Source organism: Pongo abelii, chromosome 9 (genome assembly GCF_028885655.2).
Source record: "Pongo abelii isolate AG06213 chromosome 9, NHGRI_mPonAbe1-v2.0_pri, whole genome shotgun sequence".
NCBI classification, from domain to species: Eukaryota; Metazoa; Chordata; class Mammalia; order Primates; family Hominidae; genus Pongo; species Pongo abelii.
In genome coordinates, this window is record NC_071994.2 from 132,249,755 (window position 1) to 132,270,381 (window position 20,627).

Sequence of the window (20,627 nt, forward strand, 5' to 3'; positions counted from 1 at the left end):
TTGAAGGATCCTGAGATAAGCTGATTCAGTTTCCTGAGAAGTGCACACTCGGGAACCAGGCTGCAAGAGTGGAGCGTGGACTCCTTCAGGAGCAGGAAGCAGCAAGTCAGCCCAGACTCTCCAGGATGGATCAAGAGGCCTCCACCGCTCTACAGGGAACAGTGTTTGACTTGGGGGAAACGTGGCCAGGCAGCAAAAGATGGTAAATAGATAACGACAGGAGACACTTAACCCCGTTCCTCATATAACGTACCACTGGGCATAATAGGATGTGTCATAAAAATGTGTGTCCTTTGGTCCCAATTCCCCAAATCAATCACCCCCACTATTTCATTATAATTCATATTAGGTCAAAAAGGAAACACATACACAAAGCAGTCTGTTTTAACCTGAAATAATTCTGTTGATATTTGAATCACTTTCAGTGGGACATTTGCTTTAAACCACAAGATATCTCCATCTCCAGGTACAAAAATCCCTTCCTCCCTCCCCTGCCACCCCCCACCCCACCCTGCAACCAAAGAAACAAACAAAACCCAAACCCACAACTCAGCTTCAAATAAGTTTGCAAGAAATGAGACTCTAAATATTTACATATGGGGCAAGAAATAAATCACAAAACTATTTACAAAAATACACAAGCTTATATGCATTAACAATTTACACCAGTTCACAAAAATATTAAGACATAAAAAAACACTATATAAATTAAAATTAAAAACTCAAAAGTATGATCTAAGACTTCCTAGGATGCTTCTCTCATGCAGGTCATGGTTGAAAAATCAGGTTTTGCTATCTCAGAATCTAAACTGTAAAACCATTTTTATTCTTTGAACATTAACAGTACTAATCAGATAAGGAAAAAAGACCCTCTGTGCACACTGACATTATCTTGCACACGTTATAATACACCATTCCTGACATTTCTGTAACACACAGTGCTGAAAATCACATGCCTCTAACCATGGGGAAGAAGTAACTCTCTGACATACTTTTGCTTTCATTCTGCTCAAGCAATACTTTGCCAACATCCTAAATGGGTGACTGACACGGCTGAAAACAGAGAAATGGACTTTGCAGGCTCCTTCTTTAACTAAAGGGGCAAATTTCAAATTTACATCGTTTGCATCTATTACTGCTCCAAATGTGGTAACCTACTCCTCTGTCCCCACTCACGTTAGTTAACAGTCCCTCCTCTCTACAGAATTAGTCCTAGAATTTTTCAACCTGACCCTAAATTTTAAAAAATGCTTTGCCATTGTAAGAAATGTGCAGGCCCTAGTCGTGGGACCATCCCAGGGACTTGCATGTTTGAAAGGAAATTGAATATAGTAAGAAATAAGGCTCCGATGAAATTTATTAAGAAGAAGATGGCACCTCTGGGATTGTTAGCAAAATTTTTAGCCAGACTTCCAGGGAATATTTATTTCAATCAGACCAAACTGTGGAATCAGAATTTTGCCAAAAAGATAAAATCCGGAGGCATGGCTATGAAAATGTCAATAGGATTAAATCACGGGTTTAATGTATAAGGCAGCTCCATTTCCTTGATCATAATGCTCCATGTCAAAATTTGAAAGTAAGAACATTCAGTTACCCCATTTGTGAAGTCACACACAAGGTGGACTGTGCTGAGGTATCCGGCTCACAGTGATTTGCCGTCCGGTTTCCACCCCACAACATTAGAAAGGGAAAGATGCCGGAAAAGTGTTTCAAATAACTGAATCCAAAATTAAGGCTGTTGCTAGCATGCATTAAATGAAGCAACTCTAGATTTGATCTAAAGTTTGTGTTTCACACTTATAACAGTAATTGCAATCATCATTCTGTATTCGAAATATTTACCTGATATTTCTAAACCCATAGGACATTTATTAATTAAGAAATTGTTTTGAGGAATTAACCCTACTATTTATAAAATAGGCTTTAGTTTCAGGACTAAACAATGTGTGTGACAACAAATCCACAAATATTAAAACTGGACCGGAATCCCTGGGTTACTTTCTTTAGGCTCTCAGTTACTTAAAGCCATGTGTATCTCCTGGTCACAGCAGCCCCTCTTCCTAACCTCCATGCTGCTGGTGAGAACTTACAGGGCTGGTGTGGTCTCCAAGGGGCAATGGGTTGCCTACTTAACAAAAGTATGATTAAGGTAAAAAAAAATTAGTGCCACATATTCACCAAAGGTCAAACTCCTGTATGTAGCACCCAGGGTGTTTTTGTGCCAAAGGGAAGTATCCTATCAGGTTTCCTAGCACTTTGACTGTAAAACAGTCGGGTCTGCACTTTTAATGTAGAGGCCTCAATTTCCACAGACCTTTTCACATATGGGTGTTTCAAGGTTTCTACTAGTTTTTACTGCATCCCTCCAATGAATTCTAAGGGAACAAAAGAAAACCTTACAGAATATTTCCACATATCAATGTGTTGTTCTTAAAACATTTTATTTTTTTCTAAATATAAACCCTTAAAATGCACATTATTTTTTAAAATAAAAACTGGCATGAATCCTAATCTTTATACAATTTCACAGCAATAATAGCAGCATGATTTTAGCCTCTTAAAAGATTTCCTCCTTTGCTCTAAATAAAAATTAATTTCAAGTTCTAAAAAGCCAGAGCAGCAACCATCCAATAAATGGAATGCAATTCTCCTAGTGTCTTCTACAGACCGAGCATTTAAAATACGTAAATGTATAAAACTTGAGTATTATTGAGAGTTATGGAATGAAATGACAATCTAAACTCGTTTTGTAAACATAGGACTGCCTTGCTAGTCTGATGTATTTTGGGGGTGGAGGGAGCTAAGAACATAGAATGGAGTTGGGCTAGAGAGTTCCTACTCTGATAAGGAATGCAACTTTCAAAAGTCGTGGGTGTTAAACATGTTTTACATGTCTCCAGAGTTATAAAGAGCTATACCTGAAATGCTGGTGCAGATGGTAATTACAACAAGACTGTGATCACACAAGTATAGAGTAAGCAAACAACAGCAATGCCTTAGGACAGCAATAACTGCCCAGAACTCCACTGGTGAAATGGGGCTGTGAACTAAGCGGTTATTGCAGGAACTTGCAGTCTAATAATAGACAATGCGTAGCTACTTAAATTCCCAGGGACCCTGTACTCTGGTTTAGCAACAGAAACAAACATGGAAATTTATATTCATAATAAATTATGTGTGTCTATCCAGTCAAACCATGCTGGGCTTTTTTTTTTTTTTTTTTAATGAAAGAAAGTTGATAATTTAGGAAAACCAATGGTATAACATGTTTTACTCAAATTACAACTCACCAAATCTTATTGAGGGGTGGGGTAAGAAGAAAACCTGAAGGCAGGCAATGCATTAAAAGCATCAATAGAGTTTTCTGGTGCTAACAAAGTTCACTGACAATAAGAACTTTACTTTCTTCCACCTAAAGAAGTTTCCTTAAATAGTAACTTTTAAAAATCCCTTCTGTCATGATATGAGCCCGTTCACTGAACTGTGAGGAACAAGGATGAAAAATAAGAATAGAAAGAGTATGGTTCAGCCTGAGTCTAAGTGGTCTGGTGTTTTATGATGACTCTACCAAATGTTTAAAGTCTTAATTTCTTATTTTTAATTATAATGTTGCTAACTGTCTGACTGATCTTGAAGGATCAGGGATTTTTCCACGACTCTAACTGAACACAAGATCCTTCTCAGACGGGGAGAATGAAGTGACAACAGTGTGTCAATCTGCGCAAGTTGTGCAGCTACTGAAGGAGAAGCAGGAACACAACGGGGAATGCAGACGCCTACCAGGAAATCGATGTGAACTGCTCTCAATTATGCAGCAAATACTAAGAAGAAAGGACAATGCTGAATTCAAATTCAGTTAAAGGCAGTCCTCAGGCTCTTTCAAGCTAGCCCTAGATGGCAAGTGTGTCCTGAGACAGGTTTCTCTACTGGGTTTCAGCACGGGGCTTTACCATCCTTCAGATCTTTTCTAAAGACAAAAATGACAAAGTCTATAGATGGAAGAGGGGGTAATGAAGCAGGGAAGGGGAAAAAGATACGATTTGTTTACTTTTATTATCTTTTTTTAAATGTGGTCAGGGGTTTTATAGTATTTTTTGTTTTTTTAATCTTTTTGGTTATTGAAAAAAAATAGAACAGTCCACTGTCCAGCAGAGGCTGCTTCAACTCTATTGCTCCCAGGGCTCATTCTGCATGGATCTGTGTTTCAGGATGCTGCAAGGACAACTCTGCGGGCAGGAAGGCCCCTTGACCCAAAGCTGTAGCGTAGGTCCTGCTCTGTGGATGGGGAAAGCCAGGGGGCACATATGTCCCCATGCTGCCCCCTCCAAAGACTCCTCGCTGGTGCTGAGGCAGGGAGTGGTAATCTTCCAGGTTATCATACTGGGACACAACAGTCACACTGCTCTGGCGCTTGCCGTGTGGTTGGTATTGGTACAGCACACTGGGGTCCCTCTCCACGTTCTGGGTATGATGGAGTTTGAGGCTATGACTCCTCTCTGGTTTAGGGGGTGGGACCATTGACTGAGTGAGGTGTTCTTCCTCCTTGTAGCAGTCTCTGGAGTGTTTCTCTGGGGCAGAAGGCTGCCTAACCCAGGGTCGCTCCATCTCTTTTGAGAGCCTTACCTCTTTGTGGTTCAGTCTTAAAGATTCTTGCCCGGATGCAGCATATTTTACTCCAGAGTTATGGTAGCTGACTGGCTCAGAAGTGTCTGGAATCCCCTTGGACCCATAATCTAACTGGCCAGCTCCCTGGGGATAAGGGGGCCCATTCTTTGACTCACAGAACTGCCTATGGCTTGCTTCCTGGTGTGCCCTGTGCTCAGGGAGACTGCAGCCCATGTCAGGAAGCTTCCTGCTCCTCAGGCTGCTCTGCTTCTGAGGCAGGGATGGCTTCTCTGGCTGCGTGCTACCATGGCCTCCGTGGTGATGGACTCTGTCCATCTCTGCCTCGGGATGCCTCCTATAGAAGCGGTCCTCTCCCTCCGGACTGATGGCCTTGGCTGCATGGCGGCTCTCCTTTCCTTCTGCCACTGAGAGGAGTCCAGTTTTCCCAGGATCTGATTTACTACGCAGATGGATGACATAGATCCCACCCAAGTCGTCCTGCACAGGCGGGGTCATGTTATCATATTGGGACATGACAGGCCCTTTCACCTTCTGCCGAGCACGGCTCTCTCTCCGGATGGACTGCATGCGGTATTTTTCCATGTCCTCAAGATCCCATGAGGTGTAGGTGTGCTTTACATCAGCAGCCGGAGGCATGTTGACTACATTATGGTCGTTGGGAGAGAAATAGCCAGTCACGTTGGCCCGGGGACGTGGAGGCAAACCAGCATAACTGTACAAGTTCTTTCCTTGCAGCCTAGGATTGTAGAAAGCAAAGTCTCGATTGGGAAGGCGGTGAAGGGGTCTCAACTGGACTGTGCCATAGGCATCCACATCACACAGGGCCCCATCTGGACTGTAATAGGAACTAGAAGAACTGGAATATGGGCTATACCTGTAGTGGACCCGGCCATTCTCAAAGTAAGGCTGAAGCTGAGTGACATGATAATCTGAGCGGGCCTGGGAGGACTGATATGGCTTATATTGGTACAGGGGTCTTGGGCAGTAGGCTGGCTCATCATCTGGGGGAACTTCTGTCCGTGAAATGGGAACAGAGCGAATCATGGAAGACGGCGGAGCATGGAGAGACTGCACTCTCCGGATGGTAGGGTATGGCGGAATGTCTTCAGGGTAACAGGTATTCCTAACAGAGGAGCTCAAAGAAGACACATACTCGATCCGGCTGCATGGCTTGGAGTGGTGTCCAGATGCGTTTCTTCCTGGGGCCACATATGTGTTATAACGAAGACCCATGGAGGCTGGTGGCTCTGACCTGGCACCATACACTTGGTGCTGCTCCAATTTATTGTGATGTGGAGGTACACTCTGGGGACGGTACTGGCAGTTTGGAGTCATATTGAAATGCAAACAGTTTTCTGGACCAAAGGGTTCAGTGGTGACATCGGGCCTAGCAAAGGAGGAGTAAACTGTTTTCTGAGAAGCATGCTTAGGTTGTGGGACAGGAAGTGGTAAAGGCAATGCACCATCCACAGAGGCGGATGAAGCAGTGACAAAGGAATGATAATTTGAACTGCTGGTGGCATCTGCACTGCTGGAGTGTATGGCAGCAACCATCTTACTCTCCATCATCCTGGTGGGGGGCAGTGGTGCAGGAAAGCCACAGGGATGTGCAGGGACAGACTCGGCGCGCAGGTGCAGCAGCGGGGCCCGGGCACCATCCCGCACTTTCTCAGGCAGGCCTGGCTGGACAGCTGTAGCCATGGGACACTGAGCAGCAGCAGCACCACCGTCACTGATGAAGGCAGACACAGGGTCATCCATGGCTCGAGGTTCAGGTGGCCTCTCTGGAACTGGAACTACTCCTTGAACCTATTGAAAGATGATAATACTATGGGTCTATTTTTTGTTCCCTCTATGAATCAAGTACTATTAAATTTGTAACTCACAAATTGAGGCTGGTTGGGTAGCAGCTTGAACTTTCCCAAGCCATGTGGTTGCAATGAATCTGTACCCATTGCTAGGAAAAGAAGGCTTGTGCTGCTATTTTGTACAATACCCAGTATTATCTTTGGAGAACTATTCAAAGTTTTCTAATTTATGAGAGGTTTTAAATGCGTGATGAGGTTGCCTATGGCATAATTTTAATATACAAACCAAAAGAGAGGTTTAGTCAAGTAATACTGTAGAGCTTAAAAATACATAACCAGTCTATTGGTCTAGCTCAGTCTCAACACCAAGGACATTTTGTTAAATTAAGAGTTAATTTTATCATCTGGAGAGACTTTAGAAATTCACAGTTGTACACAGCAGTTTTAGGGCTTTGAAAATAGGGAAAGGCAATATTCAAATCAGAGGCTACTGCCTCTCTCCTACCTTTGATTCCACCTTAGTCTGGCCAAAGATAATCCTCATACTGAAAACATGCTATCCTTGAGAAGCAGTAAACACAGCATCCTCCACTAAAGTCTAAAATCTTAAGTTCTATTAATAGTTCAAGGTGACCATATAAAAGAAAAACAACCTGTGGCACTTTCTTAAAATAGAGGAAATTCAGGAAGAAACCTTAGCATTCTGCATACTACATTCTCTCATTGAAACAGGTACCTGACTATGGGACAAACTGCTGGTGAATGCTAGGAAAGTAACAAAAAATCCCAAGGCACTATAATCTCTTATACTTCCAAAATGTCTGCAAGGCAGACAGTCTTAACGAATGTTTTGAGAAGGAAGTATTTTCATTGTGTAACTGTGAATAATTGGCAGAGGGTAGGTAAATGACTTGCCCAAAGTCACAATGAGTCAGTGATGGAGTTGGAAAAAAAATTTAAAAAGCAACCCACAACCGTAAAGCCCACTTTGTCTCATTTGATCCTGATCTCTTTGTGTTACTGGAATAAACTACCAAGACACTTTAGGAAGAAAAGGGAGCAGGTATAGTTAAGCTATAGTCATCTAGGAGCTACTCCTTTCCTGGGGAAAAGCCAGCATCAAGGTAACGGCAGACTCCAACCTCAAATGGGAACTATTTCATGGAAACCGGCCACAGGGCTTAAAAGTAATTGTTGCGTCTGACTCAAAGATAACACCACACCCTGCTGAAAAGTGACATACCTTTGGTAATAGTATATTTCATCCCACTGATATCTTCCCCTTCTTACCTTGTGGGAATTATTTAATCCTATATTGGTTGCTGCTTGTACCTGCCCCACAACTGGTGGCTGCTCTGCAGATCTCTGGGAAGGTGGAGGGGGAAGGGGACGATTAGTTCTGTGAGTGCGCTGAAGTGTGGCAGCAGCAAAATCAGCAGTGGTGGGTTGTTCAGCCACATCCCAGCTGGCTTCCTTGGTGCTCATTTGGGCTGTTGCTGGAGTAGCTGTCATGTAAGTCATGGTGGCTGTGCTGGTATTCTCTTCGGGGGACCCAGAAGGAGGGTAGATTTTATCGCTAGGTAAATTAGGAGGTGTGGGTGATTTGTCTGCAAGGGACCCAGAAGGAAGGAAGATTTTATCCCTAGGTAAATTAGGAGGTGTGGAAGATTTGTCTGCAAATTCTAAAGGGTGATGGAGTTTATCCACACTTGCACCAAGATAAGAAGGAGGCTGATCTCCACTGTAGAAACGGGGTGGAGACTGGTCCTGATCCAAGAAGGAGACAGTTGGCATACTGTTCTTCCCAGACTGGTCTTCAGGGAAACTTACATGATCATCAGACTTCTCTGAGTCTAAGGGAACTGAAGTAATTCTGGCCTTTTCTGGGTCCCCAGATAAATATGCTTGATGTGGCTGATTCCCTGTTAAGTCTACTTGGTGATGTTGCTCCCCAGATTCAGTTGTGTTGGAATGGGTAGGATCCCCAATAGCTGTTGTCTCTGGTAGAGGATGGTCACAGTTTCCTGGTGCATTATTCTGAAGGTGGAACTGGTCTGCTGGTCGATCGGTTTGGAAATAGGCCTTATCTAGAGCAACTGCAGAGTAAGAACTGGACAGATTATCTTCAGTTGTAGCCACCGCTATGTCTCCATAATTTGTATACCCAGCCTGAGAGGTCCCTGGTCTCTTCAATGACTGAGTTGAGGCTTGCTGTGCGGACTCAGCTAATGCTAGCGCCAACATTCGGGCAACATTTTTCGGAGGCGGTGGTGGTGGGATAAGAGAGACTGAACTGACAGGAACGGAATCCTGAGGGGGGTCATGGGTAACTGCTCCTAGTGGGAAATTGGGAAAAAAAATGAGAGTGAAAAGGTAGCTTACGTTATCCTAAATGGAAAGCCAAACACTCCCCATGTGATCATTAAAAAATAGGTGCCTTCCATATTTCAAAATGGCAATCCATGATCTTCTATCCCACATGCAAATGCTGTAGAAAACACATCTGGTTCAGAAGGAAAACTAAAACAAACAGTGTATAAAGACCGCAATCTCTTCTTGAATTGCTACAGAGATGGGGGGAAAAAAGCAGGTCCCTCACCTGGCTCAGAAAAGATTGCTTAGAAAACAAGCTTCAAGTGCTTGTAGACTGTTATTATGAACAGTTTTTATATTTGATGGTGTAGCTGGCTTGTTAACTTGGAAGGCTACAATAAAGATATTTTATCAGAAGAGAAAACAGAATCGAGAGCTACGCAGTTGTGCAAAAATTATCCACGAATTCTCACCGTCCAAAGAGATAAGGGGAATTTTGTGAAGATTTGAAGCAGGACCATTGGCCCTTTTGGGGAGTTTTGTTTGACTGCTTTTAATTTAGGGCTTTGAGCCATCAGCACCACCCAGAAAAGCATTCTCTTTGATTAAAAGCTAGCTGTGGACAAATTTCTCTTTTAAAAGGCACAGATGGCACACAGGATTGAAGATCCCTCTTAACTTAAAGAAAGAATGGAGGAAAACAAACGGTACCTGTCTGAGTCTGTCCAGAAGCTACAGCCTTACTCTGACTGCTTGAGACAGACTGATCCTCTTTCCCTGGCAATTCTACTTCTTCAGCAGCCACCTGGTCCAGGGGCTGGACTTCAGATTCATATGCTTCCTGGGCATCTGTCTCATTTGTTTTCATCTTTACTACCTGGGTGGGGGATCTATTCGTGGCATCCCTTTCTTCAACGCATTTGTCCCAGGTTGAAGATGATGCATTCTGAGCTGTGGTATTTGAGACTGTACCAATGACTTCTGACACCCGTGGTGGTAGGGTCACTGAAATTGGCTCAGATATGCTCACAGAAGGTGATTTGCTTAATTTCCGTCCTATCTTCGGAGAGAAAGCATAGACGACCTTTTCAGTAAAGGAGGATGGCTTAGGTGATTTCTCTTCAGTCGGGCTCAAGTCCAGGGTAAAGAATGGACTCAGTTTCTCCTGAAGAGGAGAAACAGGTTCAGAGCTTGCTGTGCTTCCTGGAGTCTGACATTGGCTACCACCTGTTTCTGCATCCTTTTTATTGGCACTTGGTTTATCCTTGGAGTATCCTGGTGAATCTAAAAAGGAAGCACCACTCTCCAGACATTCTGATTCGGCCTTAGGAGGACTACATTGAAACGACATTGGATCAAAATCCAGGCTGGCTACTCCAATGTCTGGTGGGCTCAAGTCAACATCCTCAGCTGAATGAGGAGACATAAGGGCTGGGATATGAAGCAGCCCTCCTTCCTCCTCACTCTCATTGTCATGAGGCAGGTTATCATAGGAGTTACAGCGGTTCCCCAGCATTTCTCCATTAAAAGAGGCAGACAGTGCATCACTGGAAGATCTGGGTCTTCTGGGTCGGAAGAGCTTAGAATCACCTGGAAAAAATGAATAACAATGTCAAAGTAAGAACATCCTAGATACAGAATGCTGTGGTAAGTCACCTACTCAGCACAGCAGTAACTTACTATCCAGGTGAAGGAAGTGTTACTTCTCATTTTCTGAAAATTCTTTGAGTGCACACAGATCATTTAAACTTGAGATAATAGAACTCCAAAACCAAATGCTAAATAGCAAACACGTGATAGAATCAGAATTTCACGGTCTGGAGAGGAAAAAGAACTCAGAATGCTTGGATTCTATTACTAATCCAACACTGATTCTTGGTGTGACTTTGGGCAAGTTTTTCATTTCTTTATGTCTTATTTTATCACTGGTCCTCATATGACTTATGAGGTGGAATTAATCACTTAGAGTGGCATTTTGAATCTATAATAGCAAAATGGATTTTTTTTTGTGGGGAAACATCCTTACAATATTCAAATTTCTAAATAAATTAAACTTCTCAATTAAAAAATCTTTACAATCCCATAAAGTATTTACGTATATTTAGTAAAAAATTCCTTTCAGATACTAAACAAGAACTTCATTTTTTTCTTTAAGAATAGGTTTTAAGTTTCCCAAGCAGAGTTCTCAAGAGTGGCAGAGAGTATTACATAATTTTACGATGTTGCTAAATATCCCACTGGTAAAAAAGAAACTCTCTATTCTATTAGGATTATTTTAATTGCCATAGTTAAAAAGTAATTTAAAGAGGCAGAAACTATCTTAATAAATATAAATATATTGGCCGGTCACGGCGGATCATGCCTGTGATCCCAGCACTTTGGGCAGCTGAGGTGGGCAGATCACCTGAGGTCAGGAGTTTGAGACTAGCCTGGCCTAAGTGGCAAAACCCCGTATCTACCAAAAATATAAAAGTTAGCCAGGCGTGGTGGTGCACGCCTGTAGTCCCAGCTATTCGGGAGGCTGAGGCAAGACAATCACTTAAACCGGGAGTTAGAGGTTGCGGTGATCCAAGATTGCACCACTGTACTCTAAACCGGGCAACAAAGCAAGACTCTGTCTAATATATATATATATATATTCACAAATGTACTGATCACCCATAAAATTAATTCCTTACAAATATCTTCTGCTTAACACTAGTATCCACCTAGCTTGCTGCATTGTTTTTGTAGGTTATCTTGACTAGTTTAATTGAAAATCTTGGAAAACTCATATGATGTCAGCCACTCGGATAAAGTGATGGGGAAGAATTTCTGGAATCAAAGCAAAGCCACTGGTCAGTGAGGATCTGGCAGTTAGAAGTGTTATTAAATGAAGATGAGAAAGCTGACCAAGATGATGATACTTCAGGATATTTCAAAAGAGCAAGATTTCACTTGCTCTTGAGTATCACTGGATTAAGACAAGCCCTTTGGAAATCAATGTAGCTCTTGGTTAGTTTTTTTAAAAGGACTTTCTTTATAATTCTGCTGCAATGGCAAAACTCAATTCAAGTAAGTGAAGAATGTCCTATTATGCTATTACACGGTTTTATAAAAAAAAATAGCTTCTTCCAAATTGACATTGAATTCTTTATTCTAAAAATTAGTGCATAGATGTAACCATAATCCAACTTTTGCTAAATAAAAGAGAAAATAAACTTATTTGCACAATTTTTTAGTTTTGTTTTTTAAGTTACATTGCAGTCAAACCTCTTTTCACTCTTAACCATGAAATTTGGGTCCCTATTTAAAATTTTTTTTTTTTTTTTTGGAGACAGAGTTTCACTCTTGTTACCCAGGCTGGAGTGCAGTGGTGCAATCTAGACTCACTGCAACCTCCGCCTCCTGGGTTCAGGCGATTCTCCTGCCTAAGCCTCCCAAGTAGCTAGGGTTACAGGCGCCCACCACTACGCCCAACTAACTTCTGTATTTTTAGTGGAGATGGGGTTTTGCCATGTTGGCCAGGCTGGTGTGGAACTCCTGACTTCAGGTGATCCACCCATCTTGGCCTCCCAAAGTGCTGGGATTACAGGCATGAGCCACCACGTCTGGCCAAAGATTTATTTTAAGTTGCCTTCTCCAAGTACTAATTATCCTTGTAACTGAGGACCACATGTAATCAATCCAATCTATGAAATTTAAGACCAGGTTAAGCCATTTGCTAGACAAAAGACTACTGGTCTAAATATCAAAACTGCTTAATTATACGCTTTATAAAATTATGCTCCCATTGTAAAATCTAAAGGAAACAGTAATAACACAAGTTTTCACTAGACATTAATAAATATAAATGGTTAACTTGAAATATTTTGGCTACTTTTATGTAAACTGAATAGCAGTCATGCCAAAAATGAAAAGATTAAAGACTGCTACCATGTGAAAGCACCAGTGAATTTTAATCTGAATAATACTAAATAGATACTAGTATTCCTAAGAAATGAGTTAATAGCCTATTTATTAAGCACAGATATATAAAAATATACTCAATTGCAGTATTCCTTTATGCAATATATTACAGAATAAATTGACTGATGCTTTTAGTCTTACCATCAACTGCATGGAGAGATGTAAGAGACTCCTCACTTTTAGCTGAACGGAGGGTTCCTTCTGCCCTGCCACCTGAAGAATAAAAAACAAATAGTGTGAAGATTTCTTATTTGTTACATATGTGGTTAACGGGATTAGTGTTTTCTTGATACATTTAAACTTTTGAGAGTGATTAGCTGTACATTTTGACAGCAATTTAGTACTCTATTATATGTGTTACACTGTTCTCAAATGGTTTCCCTTGTGAAAAATCTCTTTTCTAAAGGATTATGAATTTGAGCATAGACATTAACTAAGATGCTTCTTTCTTTTACATTTCCTAAAGACCAATATGATACCTTGAGATGACATTATGCTGGATTTAGAGTGGGCTCTCCACCCAATGACTGGTGTCCTTGTAAGAAAACACAGAGATAGCCATGTGGAGATGGAGGCAAAGATTGGAGGGTGCTGCCACACATCAAGGAATGCCAGGAGCCACGAGGAGCTTGGAAAGGCAAGGAAGGATTTTTCCCTGGAGCCTCTGGAGCAAGCACAGCCCTGCTGATACCTTGATTTCAGATTTTGAGCTTCTAGAACCACGAGGGAAAAAAATTCTGTGTTTTTTTTTTACCACTTGACTTGTGGTAATTTGTTACAGGAACTCTGGGATACTAACACAGGCAACTTTACATACATATGTGAATCTTATTCGCTAAATATCTTCATCCTCTTTAACCCCTTGGCAGCACTACGAACACTTTCTTTTTAACCCTCTCCTCCCCTGCTGAGGATAGCATGCATCTCTTTTTTTCTCTGCCTACCTTTATAATCATCTCTTTTTACTCTCCTCTCATGACAGTTCTTCCCTTCCCACCTTTAAACATTGCTTCTCTCCAGAATTCAGCCCTCAGCTGGCTTTTCACTCCGCTCCCATCTCCTGAAATACCATTCTTAGTCCCCTGTCAGTTAGGTGAATCCCTACTTCTCCTTGAAAACCCACATCAAAGGTGTATTTTCTAACCACTAGCCCCTCCTCTACAAGAGTTGACAATTCCTACCATAACTACCTCATGTAACTATTTCTTTTATTTTTTAAGAGACTATATTTCGCTTTGTCACCCAGGCTGGAGTGCAGTGGCACAACCATAGCTCACTGCAGCCTCAACCTCCTGGGCTCAAGTAATCCTCCTACCTCAGCCTCCAGAGTAGCTGAGACTAGAGGTGTGTGCCACCTAGCCTTGCTTATTTGCAATTTATTATGATTATTTTGTGGATTCAGGGCCTCACTTTGTTGCCCAGGCTGGTCTTGAACTCCTGGCTTCAAGCGATCTTCCCGACTTGGCCTCCCAAAGTGTTGGGATTACAGGTGTAAGCCACTGTACCTAGCCTAAACCACTATTTCGATAACTATGATTCTGCGTTAAAATTTACTTTTTCACATGTATGACTTATTTGACTTGGAAGGCAGAGGTACTACCTTAATTTTCTATCTGCAGAGCCTGCTATCAAAATAGCTAGCACATGCTCTACACGATTGCAAACTGAATGACGAATTAAATGAATTGAACATTATACTTCTAACATTACCTAAGAAGAAAGTACTACTATCCTTCCTAGATTCAGAAGTTAATCGAATATGGCTTTTAAACTATTTTTAAAAGAGTAGTTTTTCGACAGTAATAGATTTATTTGATCTAATAAGATACTCTATTAATGAGACACCTAATAAAAAATACCTTCTTTAGTTAAAAGAGTTATAAACTTGAAAGTTACGTTGAAACAGTTTTGAAATTTTTTAGATCTGTAAAAATACAGATCAATAAATTTAGACACTGTAGCAGTATTTATTTACAACAATATACAAGGTATATGTGAATTTAATCACATTTACACTATATATAATCTATATAGTTTCCCTAAGAAAAGAAATTGTGTACTTCTACATATTTACATATAATTTATGTTACTTTTCAATTTAGAAATAAAGAATTGGTGAGAGAAGACACTCTGTATGTGTGACACAACTGTGAACACGTTATGGAAGCAGATCATAACACTATGTGAAGAACGTGCCCAGAGCAACCGAAGACCATCATGACAGCAGCAGAAGTGAGCATCTCCCAGGCACTCACCCTTCAGAGCCATGGCTTTCATCTCTGAAGGCTCACTCTCATTCCGCTGCAGCTTTCGTTTAGAAACAGATGATGATTTCCCCAAGTTGAAAAAGGAACGCCAGCTACCCACAGGAGACTTTTTCATCTTATTTTGAGGCCTCTTTCTATGAAAGAGAAAATAATCAATCAACATTAAGATAGCCATGGGTCTGTCTTTTCTTATAGAAAAGAAATGAACACATGACAGAAAGAACCAAACAGCCTGGAGAGGCATAAGTGAAACAGTAAGCAAACATCCACCTTCCAGACAGCACACTCTACACAGTGCAGCCAAAGCAGAAAATGGATATTAAACATGCGGATTTTAGTACTAGTAACTATTTTCACAAAGATCATTTTTATACATATCTTCATATTTGGATCCAACCTCACAAACTGCAAAATAAGTGGGAATAAGACGTATCTTGGAATAGGAAATATTAAGTGTCCAAAAATAATACACAGTTAAAGAAAATGATTTTAGGTGTGAGTAGAGAATAAAGGCAAACAAAGAAGACAAGGATTAAGAATAATAACAAACATATACTGAATGCCAGGCACCGTGCTACCTGCCTTATATGTAATATCTCCTTTAAATCAGATACAACCACATGAGGTAGGTACTATTATTCTCATTTTGCAGCCAAGGAAATTATGACACTAAGAAGTTCAAATAACTTCTTTAACATTATAAAACTATTAAATGATGGAGTCAGAATTGGAACCCAGGCCTATCTACATCCCAGTATCTACTCTCTTAACTACTACTCCATAAATAAATCTTTGAGTAAATTATGGAACTAGAATATAAAATCAAGATGCTAAAGACAAACTCAGGGTGACAAAGTAAAAGAGTTTGTTCCGACTTTTTGTTGATAGAATGTTTTTAGTCACAGGAAGTGAAGGAAGTTAGAGGAGTCTACTAAAATACGGGAAGAACAAATTCTAAAGTTATATTAGTACTACCCAATCCAGAGAATCAAAATCCTTACATTCATGTGTAATAGCCAAAGGAGTAGCAGAGACATCAAAAATAACTTTTACATACATTAGTCTTCCTACTATAACCTAGTAAAGAAGATACAGAAACCATGTTATTATCATTTCTTTAGAGTAACAGAATTTCAGAGCTGGAAGGGACATTGAAAGAGTGAACTGCTGCAGTGGTTCCCAAGTCCTAGCAGACATCAGAATCACCTGGAAAGTTAGATGAACGATCAGTTGCTGGGTCCCACGCCCAGGGTTTCTGATTCAGTGGGTCTGGGGTGTGACTGGACGACTGCACAATGTGCACTTCCAGCAATTATCACCAGGTGATGCTGACGCTGTTGGCCGGGAGACCACACTACTGATCTCTTCTAACCTTAATGTGAAACCAGTGCCAAACAAGTCACTGTCCATTCCTGAGTTTCTGAACAAACTGTTCCAACACAGCTTATTTCTAAACAAATTTATAAACAACATAGTTCAGAGAGAAAAATCAACCCTATATAGTGACAGTATATCCTTATTTTTCCCAACAATTTTCCCTATACCACTGATGTTCTTCTTTTATAAAATTACATGATGTTGTAAAGCAAGAATCATTTGCATCATTCCCCATGCAGTGGTAAGTATCATCCATATTCGAATAAACAGGTTTCTCTGGGACTAGCCTAGAATTCAATAGAGTAATACTAAAATACAAAATTAAAAGCAAACTAAAAGAAAATAATAGGACACAGCTATGAAAATCATATCCTAAAATAGGATTTAACAAATTTTACCTTTCAAGTGGGAACTCAATTATGGTATGAAATTTCCCCTGAAGTGCAGCAGGTCCTTCTCCTACTTCGATATATTTATTTTCCGTCACAATTGGAGAATTGACCTGAGCTTGTGTTCGTGCCTGGGCCTCTTCCAATGTCAGCAGTTTGGTGGATGGAGAGGATACCAGGAGGGACTTGGGCCTTGATAGAGAAGCTTCAAAAAGAAAAGGAAGCTGATGAAGAGAGTTAACTACATGAGTGTATTCAATTTGTTAGTATCTATCTCTCCATCTATCTACCTATCTGTTGTTTCAAATCTTCTTCAAGTATTTTAAACAGCAAAAACCATAGTGCTTTATATTAAATGAAAAACTGAAGGGGACATACCAGTGGCACACATACATACATATAAAACCGTTTAATAACTGTGTTCCTTTCTTAAAAGATACGAAGAAAGGTGATCAATCACTCAGATATTTTTAGTTTTGGAAGCAATTTTTCTTCTCCTGTTCCATTTTATACTTTAACATACATCAATAATGAATGACAAGTTTTTTAAAATGTCATGAACTTAGATCACAATAGGTCTAATATGTAGTATTCACTATATACACACAAAATAACTGTCAAATTGTGCATTTTGGTAAACAGCCATATATTATTAGCTGCCTTATACCAGTGACATGTTTTTTTTTGTTGCGATAAGAAATGCATGGTTTTCCACTTCTTTGGAAGCTGAGACACACACTCCTGGTAGGGAAAGAACCCATCTGAGCTGTACCTGCCCCTTCTTGCATGACCATGCTGATTTTGCCACTGAAGAGCACATCAACGTGATTCAGGATGAACTCAACAACCACAGACTGAATTCTCACTTCCATGAAAGCTGCTGTTCCACTGAAGCAGGCAGATTCTATCTGTTTTGATCTGTGAGGTAAACATTTTCATCACAGAGTTGTAAAGATAGCAGTCGTAAAGGGCCTCTTTTTTTAAACATGTAAATCTCAGACAAACAGAGGAAGAAATCATACTTTTACTGTCCCTTAGCTAAGGCCCAGTTGCCTGTTTTAGGGAGATGCAAATAAAAAGAACAGATTTGTTTAATCTTTTAAAAGTTTCCTTAAGGAACACTAATGAATCAGCCTTTTATTTAGGATTAGTTCTACTAAAATTAATAAGTGAAATGCAAATTACCTTAACAGGTTTGGAGCCCAAACAATTGCTAGATTTTTTGCATGCATATTTGTGATGGAACAATAGTCAGCTAGAAGAGACAAGTGTCTCATCAGGAACTCCAGTGTTCTGGAAATAAAATATAACATATTAACAGAAAGAAACATGATGCAGCAGTACAGAACATAAAAGCCTGCTAATTAATTTCTAAGTTTGCAACAGCAAAATGAAGAAAGGGACCATACAAACCCAAGAAAACTTTTTTTCCTGCTTAACAGGTTGAAATATTACTATTAGAAGTGAATCTTCCACCAAAGCTAGTTTCTGGAACAAATAATATTTTGAAGTTATGCCATTCTACTTGCAGCAGACATACTAACAGGAAAGGATTTCAACACTCCTATGAAAGAGAACAGTAATGTCTCAAAAGCCTAAAAACAGTTAAAAGAAAAATTCCAATAGGCATCAAGGGGAGAATATTTGAGCAAAGGATATGCTTTTGAAATAAAGAGCCTAATTCAAATCCTCATATTCTGGTTTATGTTGACTACTTAAAATTTGCTTTACTTAAACAATTCCATATATATTGAGATTAAACAATAGGGAAGAGTATTTTTGAAAACAAGACATGATCAGCTTAAATGTAAGTTAAACCAGGTAAGTGCCAAGTGTGTGTGTGTGTGTGTGTGCATGCACACACAGAGGTATTATCTATCACCTAGCATGTCTCAAAGCGTCCTACCTAATAGTACCCAGAGTAAAACTATTAAAGACAATGGGCTGGATGTGATGGCTCATGCCTGTGATCTCAACAGTCTGGGAGGCTGAGGCAGGCAGATCACTTGAACTCGAGAGTTCAAGACCAGCCCGGGCAACACAGTGAAACCCCATCTCTACAAAAAGTATAAAAACAATTAGCTGGGTGTGATGGTGCATGCCTGTAGTGCCAGCTACTCAGGAGGCTGAGGCAGGAGGACTGCTTCAGCACAGGAAGGTTGAGGCTGCAGTGAGCTGTGATCATGCCACTGCACTCCAGCCTGGGTGACAGAGTGAGATCTTGTCTTAAAAAAAAAAAGGGGACAATGAATGGGAGACAGAAATATAAGGCTGTGTTATATGAAACAGTAATGAAAGATAAAATGTGGTCTACATCTGAGCCACAAAGATTCAGATGGGCCTAACATGAATTCGAGAGGAAAAGGAATATAATAGTTAGACTCGGCATTAGGCATTGTTCAAAAGGCTTTTACCAGCAGTCTCATTTAATTCTCATAATAGCTCTAACAAGCACAGAACTACCATTCCCCTTGTACCGAGGCCAAAGTCAAGGTTGCCAGGGTTCCACAGACTAGCAGTGGCAGTGCTGCATTTCAAATCAAGGTCAGAGCGGCTCCAAAGTGCCTGTGCATTCAAGAGCATTGTAGTTGCTTTACAATTAAAATGGTAATCTCTGTCTCTCCTGTATACAATTAAGGGAAGACAAACCGCCGTGAGGCTGGCCTGGGTATAACATAGAGGTGAGAAGCTTGAGAAATGTATTTAGATTGCAAGGACAAAAAACCAAACACCGCATGTTCTCACTCATAGGTGGGAACTGAACAATGAGAACACATGGACACAGGAAGGGGAACATCACACACCGGGGCCTGTTGTGGGGTGGGGGGAGGGGGGAGGGACAGCATTAGGAGATATACCTAATGTTAAATGACGAGTTAACGGGTACAGCACACCAACATGGCACATGTATACATATGTAACAAACCTGCACGTTGTGCACATGTACCCTAGAACTTAAAGTATAATAAAAATAAATAAATAAAATAAAATAAAATAAAGTCAGGCTCATCAGCCAAATAAAAAAAAAGAAAAGAAAACCATGTAAAATTTTATTACTTGAGGAAGGTGAATGAAGGGAATGATTAAAGAACTTCAGAAATGTATTTTATAAGAATTGCAAATTTAAAAAACCAAAGACATCTATTTGGTTTGCCTATCTAATTATAAAGATGTTTTTAAAAGTTAATGTAGAATTTTAGTCAGGATTCCACAAAATGAGCACTTTTATATTCAGCAGATGAAAGTGCGAATTGTATAAAACTTCGCAACCTGGAATGTAATTTGGATATTGTTGTCTAATATTGAGAATAATAATTTAGATTTCCAGAATTTCACTGCCAGGTCATTATCCTGTAATAAAAAACATAATCTAGATTCCATGTAAAAGGATGGCCCTCATAGTAATATTCAAAATTGGAAAAGGAAGGCCGGGTACAGTGGCTCACACCTGTAATCCCAGCACTTTGGGATGCTGAGGTGGGTGGATCACCTGAGCTCAGGAGTTTGAGACCAGCCTAGGCAACATGGCAAAACCCCAACTCTACCAAAAATACAAAAAATTAGCTGGGCATGGTGGTGTGTGCCAGTGGTCTCAGCTACTTAGGGGGCTGAGGTGGGAGAATCACTTGAGCCTGGGAGGTGGAGGTTGCAGGGAGCCAAGATTGTGCCACTGCACTCCAGCCTGGGTAACAGAGTGAGACCCTGCCTCAAAAAAAAAAAAAAAAAAAAGGAAACAGAAAACACCCCATACCACCATACATGTAGATTAAATATGCAAATTATAAAAGGTTAAATAACATGGCATATCCAAATGAGAGAACATGATGGAAAATTACACTTTTCAAGAACATCTAAGGAATTCAGAAATGTTAATGTTAAAATTTTGGATAAAAAGT

General features: G+C 40.4%; 1 protein-coding gene across 15 annotated transcripts in view; it reads right to left on the reverse strand.

Annotated features, from left to right (window-relative positions):
- Positions 1 to 382: 382 nt before the first annotated feature.
- ARHGAP32 (Rho GTPase activating protein 32) overlaps positions 383 to 20,627 on the reverse strand; it is a 316,742-nt gene continuing 296,497 nt past the window's right edge. For all 15 annotated transcript variants that reach the window (XM_054525425.2, XM_054525429.2, XM_024255528.3 and 12 more), the window contains 8 exons: positions 17,917 to 18,024; positions 17,504 to 17,649; positions 16,741 to 16,936; positions 14,954 to 15,099; positions 12,840 to 12,911; positions 9,462 to 10,340; positions 7,728 to 8,773; positions 383 to 6,438 (listed from right to left, as the gene is read on the reverse strand). In XM_054525425.2, the coding sequence (XP_054381400.1) occupies positions 4,186 to 6,438; positions 7,728 to 8,773; positions 9,462 to 10,340; positions 12,840 to 12,911; positions 14,954 to 15,099; positions 16,741 to 16,936; positions 17,504 to 17,649; positions 17,917 to 18,024 (4,846 nt within the window). In that variant the 3' untranslated portion in view covers positions 383 to 4,185. The remainder of the gene's footprint in view (positions 6,439 to 7,727; positions 8,774 to 9,461; positions 10,341 to 12,839; positions 12,912 to 14,953; positions 15,100 to 16,740; positions 16,937 to 17,503; positions 17,650 to 17,916; positions 18,025 to 20,627) is intronic.